Source organism: Talpa europaea, assembly GCF_964194135.1.
Source record: "Talpa europaea genome assembly, chromosome: 9".
NCBI classification, from domain to species: domain Eukaryota; kingdom Metazoa; phylum Chordata; class Mammalia; order Eulipotyphla; family Talpidae; genus Talpa; species Talpa europaea.
Window position 1 is genome coordinate 59,684,690 of NC_140076.1, and position 15,754 is coordinate 59,700,443.

General features: G+C 37.2%; 1 protein-coding gene across 6 annotated transcripts in view; it reads right to left on the minus strand.

Moving 5' to 3' along the window:
• The window catches only part of PATJ (PATJ crumbs cell polarity complex component), a gene marked incomplete at both ends in the record, with an annotated part of 267,283 nt that overhangs the window by 26,090 nt on the left and 225,439 nt on the right, over positions 1-15,754 (minus strand). For 5 of the 6 annotated variants that reach the window (XM_084244370.1, XM_084244373.1, XM_084244372.1 and 2 more), the window contains 6 exons: positions 70-107; positions 1,071-1,185; positions 4,761-4,847; positions 5,920-6,067; positions 8,255-8,448; positions 13,349-13,432. In XM_084244370.1, the coding sequence (XP_084100496.1) occupies positions 70-107; positions 1,071-1,185; positions 4,761-4,847; positions 5,920-6,067; positions 8,255-8,448; positions 13,349-13,432 (666 nt within the window). The remainder of the gene's footprint in view (positions 1-69; positions 108-1,070; positions 1,186-4,760; positions 4,848-5,919; positions 6,068-8,254; positions 8,449-13,348; positions 13,433-15,754) is intronic. The other variant, XM_084244371.1, reaches the window with a different exon arrangement.

Sequence of the window (15,754 nt, forward strand, 5' to 3'; positions counted from 1 at the left end):
GGAAAAAATGTACATTTTATGCAAATTCAATCTAAACCAGAAAAGAAAATAGCAAAATAACTGACTTACTCTGATTATCTCAACAGTCCTGGGTCCGGTATCTGTGTCTATAAATAAAGAAGCAATACAATTAACTTTTTTAAATTGAGAGAGAATATATTTACAATGTAACATTATCCCATGAAAATGGTATCATTTCCCAGGATTTCAGGAGAGAATACTGAACAAGCAGGCATGACATCCTTTTTCAAAATCCAAGCTGGCAAGCCTTGATCAGAGGCTATGTCCTCTGTTTTAAAGAAGTTCTTTGTGTTTGAGATAGATGTGGCCATAATCATTTGGTCTGACAAAAGCTGATGGACTGTAGCCTTAACTGCCTGGAATATGGTGATTAAATGGCTGGGAGGATGAGCCATTTTTGTTACACTATACATTTCTCTGCCTTAATCAAAGATAACCTTCTACCCAAGGAAAGATTTAAAAAGACCGCTTGCCCTCCCCATTTGCAATGATACAGGCACGTCTGACCTTCCTCGAGTGGCCTGTACTTTTAAAATTTTCTCATTCTAAGTAGCTTTACATTATGAAGCACTTAAGATTTTTACTTTTCTGTTTTTCATATGATTTGTGTCAAGTTAAAGGCACATTCCAGAAATCAATCCCTATGGTTTATCTTCCTCCAGAACAGGTCTTTCAGAAAGCTTGAGGCTTAAAATATTTCAATGGAAGGTAGAAAGATTATTATATTTTTAATATTAATAAAAATCAGTTATCAGGATGCTTTTGCTAGAGGTGTGTCCAAGTAACACCTGAATTTTTTTTTTTTTAAGATTTTTTACTTATTTTTGTTCAGAAGAACTAGGGTGCAGGCCAGAGCTGTGGAGGGTGAGTGGATTCACCATAGATAGAGTGGGGAGCAGAACAGGTGGATCTACTGAAATACACTGCTGAGGGGAGCAGTGGGCGAGACAGGAGAGGTCTGCTGCACCATGTGGGTCAGCTCCCTGGCCAGAGATCGAACTCAGTCCCCTGATACTTGTAATCTTTATGCCGCAAGGGAGGCCCCCTACCTGAATTTTGGGGGGAAGCATCCGAAGCTCTTTTTGTGCCCACCAAGTTTTGCAAGCTGGTGATGACGGGAGCAATGGAGGGAGGAAAGTTGCTGTGTATGCTGTGGTGACTCCCCTGAAAAGAAACCCAGTGGTTAGCTGTGTGCAAACACTGACTTAAATATCCATACTTAGGGCTTTAATTACTGAGCAGTCATAACTAGGTAATAGAGTCCAAAAAAGTAAGCAAAAAATCACCATACTCTCTCTTACCAGCTGAACACAGTCCCATTTAACATTTTCCCCATTGCTTTCTCCATTATTTTCTTTATTATATATGGTTTCAATTCTCAAGGCAGAAAACATAGAATAATTTAAGCATTTCTTGCTCCACATAAAATCAGAGTCCTTTTCCTCGGCTGTCACATTGTGTTTATATATGACCAGTTAATGGACTATGTGTCACGGGACGGCAGTCAATGTTTACTCCCTCATTACCCAAATCATATGATATGTTTTGCTAAAACAAGTACAAGAAAATCCTTAACAGAAACTTGACCAAAGCAGCAAATATCAAGGGAATGGGTTGTCTTAGGAATATGTTTAAAAAAAAAATTCTCAAAGCTATTTCAAAAGATAGTAATTTAGCCCCAACTATTATACTCCACCACTGCCCTCAAATTCTTGTAAATAAATATTGGAGGTCTATAGTTTATAGTTGTGAGTGGTTAGTGGCTAGTCAATGAAGATCACATAGTAAAGGATCTTTCTAATGCAGAAAATATGTCACCAGTAATAAATAATTCTTGCTACCAAATTATTGAGGTTAGGCCTAGTTGCTTCAAAAATTTATAATAAATCTAAGACCACAACTATCACCTGATAAACTATAATGTGATCCATTTCCTTAGTTCTATGACACAAATTGTTTAATATTTTGACTTCCTTAAATATAAGAAATTTCAAATATACACAAAAATTGAAAGAATTATACACCAGACTTCCATATACACTACACCTAGATTCCACAATATTTATTTATCACATATCCATTCATCTATTCACCTAATTTTTAAAAAATTCATTTCAAACTAAGTTACAGACACCTGCATACTTCATAATGGATATATACATTTAAAGAAGTTTAAATGTATAAATGTATATTTTCATTTTTTTCCTGAAAGGATATGATTTAAATCAATGGTTCTATAGAGAGAACTATCCAGAATTGAGGAGACACAGCATATTAGAATTTTTGCCTAAGAAAACCTCAGAACAATGCATTTGCCAGGCCTTTATAAATAGGAACTTTGCCTGTGTTTGCAGTGTTTCCACAGTTGTCTGAGGAAAAGATTTCTCAAGTGTTTGCTTCCAATACACACTTTCCTATGCAGACTAGAGAGAGCTTTCCTGCCTGGTGGAAAAGACATTTTAAAAAAGAGGCTTGGTGGACTCTAGACTAGAAGATTTCTTGGTCTTTCTGTAGGCCAACTTAGGAAGTTAAAATTGGGCATCCCCGGTGGCGCAGCGGTTGAGCGCTGGGTTGCGAAGTTGCCTGCGGCCTCTGCGGCGCCGGTTCGATCCCCGGCTGCTCCGGAGGAGCCGGTCCTTCTGCCTGCTCTGCTCCCCCCTCTGGCTCTGGTGAATTCTCACACCCTCCCGTGCTTCTGACTGTACCCAGTGCTTGTATAAAGAAACAAACAAACAAATAAATAAATAAATCTTTAAAAAAAAAAGTTAAAATTCTCCTTGGTTCTCAAGTGAAGGCATCTGCCACCCTATTTTACAATTTTCCAAAAAGAAATCTGTGCCCCTAGAAAGATCTGATTGCCTTAAATAAGTTGAGTTGAAAATGTTTGGGAATGGGATCCTTTGTTTCTTCATCTGGGCCATGAGCTGGTCTTACTTATCACAGCTGGCTACAAGCCCTCTTCAAATTAGCCAAAGCTCAGTACAGACTCTACTGTCATCTCAGTCATAAGTTTAAGGAATATATATACACACACATGTTATAAATATATATATATATATACACATAAATATATAACAGTTTTCCTTAAAACTGAATAACTTCTATCCTCCAAAATAAAAATTCTATGCAAGAATATTTGCTACTTTGCCCCAGGTTTCCAAAATATGACAGATAGCATTCATCAGGTAAATCATAATCATGTTTTTTTGGACAGAATGATAGAGTTTCTTAATTTGTTAGCTCTGAGTTTAAGATGAGCATGAACTTTATTAATCACTACAATGCTCATATCCACTTTTCCAGAAGGACAGGAATCCAATTCTACTCCCCACCTCACCTATCAGTCTAAAATTTTCTTCAAACACTGGAATTCCTTTATCCTTTCGTGTCTTAGCATATGCCTGCCAAAGAGGATGAATTCACCCTCTTTCAACAAGTAAAATCCTTTTGGAGTAAGAACCAATGGAACGTCCTTTGTGAAGTTCCTCCATACTCTCCAGAAGAAAAATTTCATTTCCAGTATTATTCATTCTGTACCTTAACTTCCTGTGTACAGTGAGGCTTTAATCAAATACTCAACGAATGAATAGTCTATTAAGGAAGAAGTTGAGACCACTATTTTGCACCTCAAGTTCTCATTGTTGACATGTCTGGTCAGAATCATTACCAACCATTCACTTCTGAAACCCCAATGTAGCACTATGTCTTAGCACATATGATATTTGCTGCCTAATACATAAGCCATAAATGTTAAAAAAAGAGAAAAGTTCCAGACTTAGTATATGTTTAGATTTGACTGCCGTGAGGATCCTCTAAGACAAGTCAGCCAATCTGTGACTCTTTTTGGACAATGGTACTATGCCTTACCTATTTTTTTTAACACAAATGAGGCAAAAGAGACAGCTAAGAACATTCTAGAAGCACCTGTGTGCTAACCACAAAATCAGAGCAAAGTCCTTGGAGAGGTTTTTAGCCTAAGGCAACCAGGGAGGGGACAAAAAGTAATGATTTTAACCTCAAACAAAGGTCCACCTATAACATCAAAGGGGATTAGGGGGTCACATATAAGTTTCTATATTTACATTATGTACCAAAGGGGATGAAATGTGTAGTCTACTATCATGGTTTTGCCAGTTATTACAATGAAAAAAAAAGTACAGTGAAATGTACTTTTTTTTTTTTTAAATAGAGTGGCACTTACATCAGCTTTACAAATAAACATAAGATGTTTGCTAACTCACAAAATACCCCCCATTAAGACCTCCCTCCCACAAGTGAAACCCCCACACTTTGCTCTCTTAAGAATATACCATTAATTGCCCTCAGCATGTGTGAGTGGCTATTCACAAGTTAACTTTATAGTAATATTTAATTGAATGAATAGAACAATGTTGTGCTAATGAGGGTCAAATTGCCACCAGATGTTGCTTCTTTCTTTCTTTTTTTTTAAATAAACACAGCTGTGTACATGCAGGCATAGGCAATATAGAACTAATAGTGGAGAAGAAAAGTGGTTCTAAGAAACATTTGTAGGCAATAAAGGAGAGAAAAATCTAGGGATTAATGAATTTCCATCCCACCTTTCATTTTTATTTCAAATACATTAAAATACACCAGGTTTGGTATTGTGAATATACTCTATGGTACATATTATTTCCAAACAATCACTTATGAAATGGGCAGGTTTCTCCCCATGGGAGCAGGGAAGTGAGTCAGCCTGATGGGAAGCCATCAACAACCTGACTGTTCTGCGATGTCTTTCTTGACGAGGTCCAGGAACTGGCTCGGAGTCTTCCAATCTCTAGCTGTACAAGCCCCTGTGCACACTTGGGAAGACAAGAACAGAACAGAAGTGGAAAACAGTAGCATTTAAGACCGAAATTATCACAGCAGAGTCTCTATTCACCTCTCATATTAGTACAGGCTCTCACTGTAAAAATTGCAAATGGGTGATGAAAGTAATATGCAAAAAGGAAACCCAGTAATTAAAAAAAAAATCACACAACATAAAGAAATGTTCAATTCAATGTTATTCCTTTCATGTCTTCTTTAAACATGTTGGAAGGATGAGCTTTTAATTTACCTCTTCCTTTTCCCTTTTGATGGAAGTATTCATGAGCAGCAAAATGATTAAGTGGAAAGAGGAGAACACACAGATCAAACAGAGAGAATCTACAAATACAAATTCTCTCCTGAGTGATAACTGATGGATGACTCTAGAAGGAAATCAGGATTTTAGGCAAACACAATTTGTTGGTCTTAGCCAAAGCTTCCATGGCTATTTGTGAGACAGAATAAAATATACCTGGTTACAGGTGAATGGAAAATTTAAAAAAAATTATTAACCAGTTTCTTCTAAGGGATATAGGACCCCTCTGGCAGAGATACCTGGATGGGGATTTTGAACGTCAGCATCTCTATAGCTTCAGAGAGAGAAACAGCTTGTGTGGCAGGAAAACCACTCAAGCAGAGCTTTGTGTTCTGGGCATGGCATTCTACTTTGCAGACTTCATTTGTGAAATGGAAGAATTGGTCTAGATAATCTTTAATATTCCTTCAAGTATTAGTAGCTGGCCTTGATAAATCCATAATCGTATGCTTCCTGACACAGCCCTAGGTGGAAGAGGATGAATTTTACAATTCCAGCAGAGTTGTTTCCATCAATGCTTTTAGAGGACAACTATGCACGCTTGGAATTCTCACAAGTGTGAGAAGCTAGCTTTAGAATTCCCAAAGTAGGGTTTCTTTTAAAGCTGTTCTGATCATTTAAAAATAATCAGAAATTAGATTTCTAGTAAAAAATTAGAGTTGGCGTAAAATTTAACCCATTTTATCATCAAGCTGGATCAAAACCATTCCCGCGAGACTTCAGTTGTGCCAGGCAGGCTAGGAACTCACCTTGAGGATAGTGGCCACAGTCTCCTGTGAGGCACTTCTCATGTCCTCCCCATTCACAGATAAGATCTGATCTCCCTGAATCAATCTCCCATCAAGGTCTGCAGCTCCACCTTTCACGATGTCAGAAATAAACACTCCACTTCCATTTCTGTGAATACCATAAGGTAGTGGGTATTGGCACAACCTAATATCTTTTCTAAATCTGATATTACTAACATTCTATATAGATACAATAAATTTTAGGTTCTTAAGGACCACACAAAGCCATCTACCAAATGATATTCAGTAATTTCTCAAATGATAAGCCTCAGAGTGCTGGCCACTTAAATATATAGTTTGTGCCTATTAATTTTGTGTACTGTAATATTCACTTTTATTGACTCAAGGACAAAATTTCTGCAAGAGGGTAATTTTAGTAAGTGAAATGAAAATTCACTTTTAAAAGTAGAGTTAAATACTTATAAAATGCACAGGTTATTTCCTTAAAGATCAGTTCAATTATTAGCATCTTATCTATTTCTAGTCTCTTTTTCACTCTTCCTTTTCCTATTTTTATTGTGTTAAGGCTTTGATTATGTTATTTACTTGACAAATAAATGTATGTCTCAAAATTCAAGAGTTAAAAAGGGAGCCTTTAAAAGTTGTCTTCTCACTTCTGTTTGTTAGTTCCCAAGTTTCCTTCTCAGAGGCAATCAATGCCAGCCAATTCTTGGGTACTCTGAAGGGACTGTCTATGTATACATAACAAATGCATGTGTGTATAGTATGTTAAAGTATGTTACAGTTTGTGTACAGGTATGTCAAAGGATGTATATGCACATACTACGTTTCCCCTCCATTTTTGTTTTCTTTAATTATGCTTTTTTCACTTAATATACCTTAGTTTTTATTGGCAATTGGAACTTTTCCATTTTTTTATAGCTGTTTACTATTCTACAAATGTTCCTTAATTTCATTTATCAGTAAACTATTGATAGCTTTCTTTAGTTATGGTGAACAACATGCAATAAATAATATAAGTGAAAACATATCTTTAGGATAAATTTCTAGCCATGGAATTGCTTCAAAGAAATTTGAATTTTGAGAGCTACCTACCTTATTTTTTACAAAGGAACACTTATGCCAGGAAATGCAAAATTCCTTACAAACTCAGTCCTAAATATTGGTGCTATACAAAGATTAGCTCATCAATTCACTACTCAATGAAATAATAGTCATTATTCTAAGAGGATTCTTCCAGGCATAAGTATGTATCACAAGAAAGCAAACTTTGACCTGGGCTCTGTCAGTTGTTCTGTCCCCAGATGTGTGTTGATTCGGTTTAGGAAATGAGCATCAGCTTTTTTGCTTTGCAATGCATTTTTAGAGTGAAAATGAGGTCATGACAGCACAGTGCTTGGCACAAAAATAATGCTCAAAAAATGGCGGCAAATACTTTTATTGTAGTAACTGCTTGGTCTCCTGGAAAAAAACCACTAGGCAACTTATCAGAGTTCCGTGAGGGCACATGTAAAGCCAACTTGAATTCTCACACAGAAGATGACTGACACCATCTTCTGATACCATGTGGGAGAGTCACCTGAAAAGCTCAGTCCTGCTGGGATAAACGCACACAAGATATTTAAACCAGGAAATCACACAAGCTAGAATTGCAGCTTCAAGATATTACACACCACTCCAATTTTCTGCAAGATAAACTCACTAATATTCCGAAGCAATTACTCAAATTCCCATCATATGGGTAACACCTTAAAAACCAGCTTAGCTACCAAGATCTACATTTTGGTGTAAGCTATTATTCTGGGGACACCTTTCTTAATAGAAAACTACTGCCATGAAGAATTTGTCCTTCAACTATATGTCTACTCAACTAGTTGTAGCAACTTCTCAGCTAGCTTTAAAAAGATAGTATGAAATTAACATGGTATGAGATGCAGAGCAATTTTTTTAATGCAACATTGTATAAATTCCTCTCTTGCTATGAGCTGTTTCTTGGGTTTGGTTGCTTTAATTAACCCTTGCTGCCTAAGGTCCAAGTGACTCCAAGTTGAAAGAATATGGCTGACTGTGTTTTTATCCTATAAGGAAATAAAAATATGAATAGTCTGGGTTGCCTTGGTTTAGAGTTCCATGTTGATGTGGCACTTTTTTTGGGTAAGATCTTGCTTAGAAGTGTGACTTAAGTGTTTTAAATATTCATAAATATGTGAATTTTAGAAATTCCATCATTAGTTGACACTGGACTTTATCTTTCAGTGTTCATAGGCATTAGTCCACAGAACTTGACTAGAAGGAAAACATCTAATGCATTTTGACTAACACAGCATTTCTTTACCGTTTCCCAACGATGCTGAGGCCCAGTCCTCGGCCAGCCTTCTTGTGCAGATCCACAGGGAAGATCTCCAAGTTCTCCTCATCCCTGTAGTGTGCCTCATCTCTGTATACCACCAGTCGCACTTTCTGGGGAGTCTGCCTCAGGGCAGTGATGGCTTCTTCGTGGCTGGCACTCCTCAGGTCCATCCCATTAACCTGGAACAATGACCAAAGAGAGATGGGAACTGACAGCACAGACTTCACTGCTCTCTGACTGCCAGAGCGCCTCAATCCAACAATCAGTGAAAAACTGCTAGAAATTACCAGCTATTCCCAAAGCACGTAGGTGCGACCAGTCACAATCCCAGCTGCTTCAATACAAAGGAGGTACCCCTCACATCCCTCCACCCCAAATAAGGAGAAAGCGAGGTTCATATGATAATGACAGTTTATGTAACTGTGAACTTGATGATGACTCAAGACAGTGGCGATTAACTGGCTCATTTGCTTGCGATCAAAAGGGAAAGTTAACACTGGATTTAACACTCCCTCTTAATGGCTGACATCACAACAAAACCACAGAAAAGGAAATGGGACCAGTATTTCCAACAGTGTCAAAGACCACCTGAAGTTCTCTTGCTTGAATCTGGACCATGGTGAGCAGACAGGACCATACATGAGCCAGCAAACTGGCCTGGAAACAGCACAGAGTAAAGCTGTGGCTCTGCTTCTGGCAAATTCATGTGAATTTGTGCAAGTTGTGTAATGTCTGTGGGCCTGTTTCCTTTTCTGTTTAGCAAAGATCATGGCTAACATCTTTATTTTTACTTATTAAATATTTGTGTGCTAGCTCTTTATGAATATTTACTCATTAAATATTTATTCTCACTTTCCAAAATAGATACTGTTACCATTTTACAGATGAGGAAACTGAGACACGGAGTGGTTAAGGGACTTGACCAAGGCTACCTAGGTGGAGGAGCTAAGATCTGAGTCAGATTATCTTTCCACCCTTACTCTCTATATTATGCTGTTCTACAACTGAATCTAACAATGGGCTTACCAGAGCCTCCAACCACAGAGAAGGTCAAGCACTGATGTTGGTTAGTGAATCTGATACAAGGGAGAATTTGAGGGCCAGAGCTGCCCGAGGCTCAAAATGGGTCATTTTCTCAAGGTCATTGCTGGGAAAAGCCATACACATGGCCTAGGTCATGGCCGGATGGATGGCAGGCTCAATCAAGAGTTCCCTCAAGATGTTGACTCCATTTGGCATTCACATCTAGCCCTGTGTGTCTGGAGCATGTCAAGTTTATCTGTGAACGTCTGTTCCTTCTTTTGTACAATGGGTCAGTCCAAGTCTTTTACAATTCTAACATTCCAGAAGCTAAGGGCCTGTAGCATAAAGAATATTACAGAAATGAGAGAGAGAGGACTAAGTTCTTCCTGGAGAAGATGATATTGAGCTATTGCTTAAAACTGATTCTACAAGTCAAGAAAGTACTTAGAAGCCTACTTTTCAAGCTGATTTTTTCTCCTGGTATATTTTGGTGGACTTGTTTACTTTTATTAGGGTAACTATAAATACAAGTGGCTTAGAACAAGGGGTTTGGATCAAGAAGGACTTCAGTTGGGGTGTTAATTCCAATGTAGTGACTCTATAAAACCTTACGTAAGTTACTCAGGTTAAGCTTCAATGTGTCCTCTTTGAACTAGAGATAATAGTAACACTCAGTGTTGTGAGGATTAAATGAAATAAACTCTCTTACACATTTGGCATAGGGTTTGGCACATAGTAAAGCTCAATATAAGTTAAAAGCTGATATTTTTACAAGGGACTGAAATAACTGTGGTTATTTCATTGCTGCTATATTTCAACACTGGCATTCACCTGAGGCCCATGAATGCATTCTCATTGTTTGTGGAGGAGCTCACAGAACAAAGGGGAAAACCATGTCTCTAGAAAATGTGGTCTGAGCTGATTATTTTCCTGTACTCCAATAGATGGCACACAAGACCACTTCTGTTACTTAACTGAAAATAAAGTTAGATTCATGGATTGAAGGTGAATCATCTAAGTCTTTTTGAAAGTCTTCCTTTTTGAAAGGGGCTAACAATTATGATTTTAATTAAAAGTACTGTCATTAAACTCTAATACTGCAAATAATTTGTACTAAATTTCCGCATCAAGAAGTCTGCTGAAATCAAAGTGATGTCCAAGTTTGCAGTTTTCATTTCTTCCTCTGGTTACGAAGACACCAGTAAATGCACCAATGATTGTAAGCGAAATAGTGCTGCGTGGCTAGAACACTGCAGAGTGATATATTACCTTAAGTGCCTTGCAGAAGCACTACATGAATTATTTAGAACACTGATTGCAGAGGGGTAGGGGTGGTAATAGTAGGGTCCCTGATTTGGGATAAAGAGCTATAGGAAGCCCAGTTTTCTATGGGACAATCTCTGAGTAGGTTGAGCATGTCGGGGAAGTGTGTGAACCATCGCTTGAAAAGGGAAGAATAGCCAACCTAGGATAGCAGTTTCCATTATTTTATTCCACAAGGAAAATAAGGCATTAACCCTATCTTTCTGTTCCCACTTGCACAAAAAATAGAAGGCAATAATAAGAGAAAGGGTAGGGTAAGAGGAAGAACTGACTCTAAAAGGACAACCACAGAAAGGGCAGTTCTCGCTACTCAGAGTCATAAATGTTGCCATGCTAAAGAATTATTTGAGTATAAATTTTAAGCAAAATTTGGCTTGCCCTAATCTTAACACCAGGTCAGTATTAAAACCATAGATGGCCAATTTTCGCGATGCAGGGGACTCTGAATAGTAGGAAAAAACTGGCAAAGCACTGATTTAGGGTTGCCTTGTTTCATGGTCTTAAAATGTACACTGAAGGCAGCCTGTCCACTTCTCAAGGCAACATGCAGGCCACAAGCTGATTATGTATCATCATACACCTGCACAGAGACCACACTTAGAACAAGTCTACATGTGGGGTCTAAAGGGACTTACAAAGCAAACTTGTTACTTGACCAAGGTGAGAGTTCTATTTCTTAGCTAACAAGTAATATGCTGTAATGGATTAGACCTTGTCTAGGGTAAGAGACGATGTTGGCCATCTCTATTGAGACGTGTATTGGGTATATATTGGGTACTAAAATTTGGCCAGATGTAGAGAAATGGTTTACTTGACCTTTCAAATTCTCCTTCCAATTAAAACAAATTAGCTTTCTTCATGTTAAGTTGTCCTGAGTGTTCATTTATACATGAATATTTTTTTTAATTGAAGGGATGTTGATTTACATTCTTTTTTAATTTAATATATTTTATTTTATATAATTCTTACATCATTTTTCATTTTTGCACAATGCATGCATTTTCATTTTGGTTATATTCCCCATACAATTCCATCCCTCTTATTTTGACCCTAATCCCTCCTCTTCTCTCCGCCCCCGACTCTGCCCTATAGTATAAAAGATAAACTCATGCAATTTGCAGCAACATGGATGGAGCTGGAAGGGATCATGCTCAGCGAAATAAGCCAGAAAGAAAAAGAAAAATACCGGATGGTCTCACTCCTAGAAGGAATTTAGAAAACCTAAATAAGGGACCAGGAAAAAGACTAATTATAAAAAAGAAAAAATCAAAATGAATATGTTTTATAGGAGAAAGCAGAGGGTCTATCCAAAACAAATAGTTAAAAAAAAATTTATGCCAAAGTAAATTGTTTCAAAATAAACAATTCATATTTAAAGTATAGTATTCTGTGAATTTATGTGACTTTAAACATGTGCAACCATCACCACACAACATAATGCACACAGTAGATTCAATTTTAAGTGACTATTATAGAGTGTTTTGTGGGTGTAAATATCATGTGAGTATTAGGTATGTATGAAACTATATTTGTTGGAATATTCAATCTATTCACCTTCTGAAGCCAATTATAGCACTAGTTAAATAGAAAAATCTAGGGAGAACCCTCTCTTCTCCCCCAATATCCTGATCACTAGAAAATGGTGCTGTATGCTAAAGTAGTCAAGCTAATTCCCAAAGAGGCCTCACTTATTTTTCTAACCTTATACATTTGTACCTTAATGAATGTACTGGGAATATGTCCTAATCCAATGATGAAGCACAGTAAAGGCCTGCAGAGAAATCCTATAACTTGCCCTGAATTTAATTTGCAGTCAGCCTGACCTCTCCTTTAACTCCTTCTTGCCTTATTTTCTGCCCTCTATTATATCTCTGGTTTCATCTTGGGAGGCAGAAATGAACCACCGAAGGGAAAAATAAAATTCTATGATGTCATTCAGAATGTGCTATATTAAAGCTGCAAAGCAAAAATGCACATGCCCACCATAAAATCTTAACTATTCAATTAAATTCATCCAATGAAAGAAATAAATGTTGCCTAAAGGTTTCACACCATCGAAAAATCTCTTTAGTTCCACCTACCAGAACGCCTGGCATTGGCTTCCCATTCATCCGTTCCCTAGTTTAGACACTGCTTGCCTTGGCACTTTTTAAAAGGCTTTAACACCTTTGCTAAATGAGAGTCAATTTGAAAGGCAAGTTAAGCATTTCAATTTTTAAAAAGTATCATTTACAACCTAAAGGCAGAAGAGTCTACATTTTCATCCACTAGAAAACAAAGATGGCAAAGCATAGACATTTACTTGATATAAAGATTTATTGGGCATAATAAAATAATACTTAAACTTGCAGTGAAGTCTTTTAAATATCAGGTATGTGGGTTTATGTGTAGGAGTCTATATGAACGTGTTTTTAGGAGGGAATTTAGTAAGAATAATGGAAAGGCAAAAGAATCAAACTGTAGTATGACAGAGTCTTATTTGACAATAATATCACAGAATCATAAATTGTGCTTTTCCTTTTAATGAGTTTTCACAGACATATTTAGGTTGATAATCTGTCGTGATTCTAATGGTACTCAGTGTACAATTTAAAAAAGGAATAAAGTACATGTTTTGTTAAATGGAAAAGAAACGAGGATTGCGTAGAAGACAGTGAATAAACAAGCTTTGTACATCAAGGTCAGTAAAGGAACCATACTTAGTGGTATAAAATAAAATTCATAACCACATACCTCTAATATCTGGTCTCCAGCCCAAAGTCTTCCATCTCTGGCTGCTGCTCCTTCTTCATAGACTTCATGTATAACTATAGCATCCTACAAAAAAAATTCTTAATTTTCAAACCTATAAATGGTTCCTTAAGCAAACAACCAAATCATAGATGGCAAGTCCAGAATTGGTTATTTGCTAATAGTCTTATTTTATTTGACCTAAAGATAAACAATTTGTGGCAAGATACATTCAGAGGTATAATTTTTCTGAAGTTTATTATTTCATTCCTTTAGGACTAGCTTTGCCTAGTATTTCAAGTTAAACTTCCTCCATATGTATTACTGTTAACCCTATATACATTGCTGCTGTGTGTGAACTTGAGGTGACCTATGCGTCATTCTTATTTACATTTTATGGTGTATTTTGAAACATGATTTCAGCTATTTATTGGTATTAAAGGATTTAGCATAGATGTGTGGCCTAGTGAAGGGTGTTTGTCAGGCCTCATTACTTGGGCAATGAAAGGAAAGAACTCAGTTTCACCAACTGGTCCTGGAGCACATAGCATGGGATGGAAAGAGCATTAATGGATTTAAGTGTAAGACAGCTGTGGATTCGAATCCTGGCTCTACCATTATGTAATCTTGGACAAATGAACTCTCCTGAACTCAACATTCTGAACTATAAAATCAGGACAGAATCTAAAGTAAGTGAGTTTTGGTTGAAGAAGTGTTTCACAGTTTGTGAATTGAAAACAAAAATTGTATTACTTTAAATTAATACCCTTAAATATTTCATTATCATAAAAAGACTGTGTACCAATGTAAAGGACTGAAGCAATACCATAAGGTGGCAAACCAGAGGGAGAGGAGACGTGTCTCCCATCTCAGGCCCTCAATCCCACTCCCCAGACCCTTGGCAGTTTTCTAAGGATCCTCCAGACAATTTACATCAGTACACCCAATTATTTATATATCTTTTCTGAGACTATTTTTAAGATATTCAATTGTGTTTATTTGCACTATTTCTCCCTCCCCCACCCTTACTCCTCATGTTGACCAAGTAGCCAAGCTCTGAAATTCCATCTCAGTGATTTTTGTGGAAAGCAATCAGAAGTCACTGGTTCTTTTGGTTTCCATAAAACTGAAGGGCACTGAAAAGAATATGTTGAATAGAATATGATAGTTGTATTGGGAGAGGAAACTGAGTAGAACAGAGGTCTGTGGGTCCCATGAGAAGTGAGTCCCATGAGAATTTGAGCCCTCTGCTGACTACAACCCTCAGCACACACACAAATTGCAAAACTCTGCAGGCAATGGTCAAGTCAGAGGGATTCTAGGCATAGTGGATCCTACCTGTGTCCCAGGTCCTGGGGGTGAGGAGGCTGGGGGTGGGGGTGGGGTGAGGGTGGAAGCAACAGAATTTCTGGATTTAAAGAGATCATGGTCAAGTATGAACTATAAATTGATGATGAAGACCCCATCACAAGGGCCTACCAATATCTGGGTGTTTTTGTGGAGATATTGGAATCCCAAGAACCAATGAGCTACCAAAATGACTGAGGTTGAATTCTGCCTTACTGCAGAGGTATGGAGCCTCAGATTTAGAATTAAATTGATATGAATAAAGAAATATTTCTTGCAAAAATATAACAAGAAAAAAATCCAAATGAAACCTACATCCTATAAGAAAAGTTTCTATGTAGATTCTGGTGTAGAAAAGCAATGAAATAAGAGGTCCACAACCAGATAAATCATCTGGATTCCAAGTATCTTCTCAATATTAAATACTTCACTTTTATAATCACACAGTTTCTGAAAATATTCTTATTATAGTAATTAGAGAGGTAGCACTGAGATTCAGGAAATGCTCCTTGATCTAGACAATTTCCATTTTAGATTCTATACCAGCAACAGATTCTAGACCATTCTTTGTTTTAACACTGACTTATAAAATTTCCAGGCCCAAGGAGTATTTACAGCCAAGAGTATGTTGCTCTGATCTGTTTCAAGGGAATGACTTTGAGAAAACTTGCTGTATCAGTGGATTGAGGCAACCCCAACAATACTGCCAAGATGACAATGAGGGACCTTTGTGAGAGTGAGGGACACTTTGTGAAGATAAACATAGGGAGAAACTCACACATGTCCCTGGTAAATACCCCCTGTGATACCGGTTTTCAAAATTTGCTGCCAAACATCCCATCTTCACTGGATTTTAAATAGCTTAGTTTTCAGCACACATTTCATTGATCCTGGAACATTGCAAGAATGAAATGAGAAATTTTTCTTTGTTCGTACTCAAAAAAAAGAAAAAGGCACCATGGGGTTTTTATTCCTTAAAAGTAGCCTGAATCCAAAATTCTTAGATACTTCTTGGATGCTTAGTGAGCTGTCACAAATAAAAGGAAACTTCTGTTAATAGTT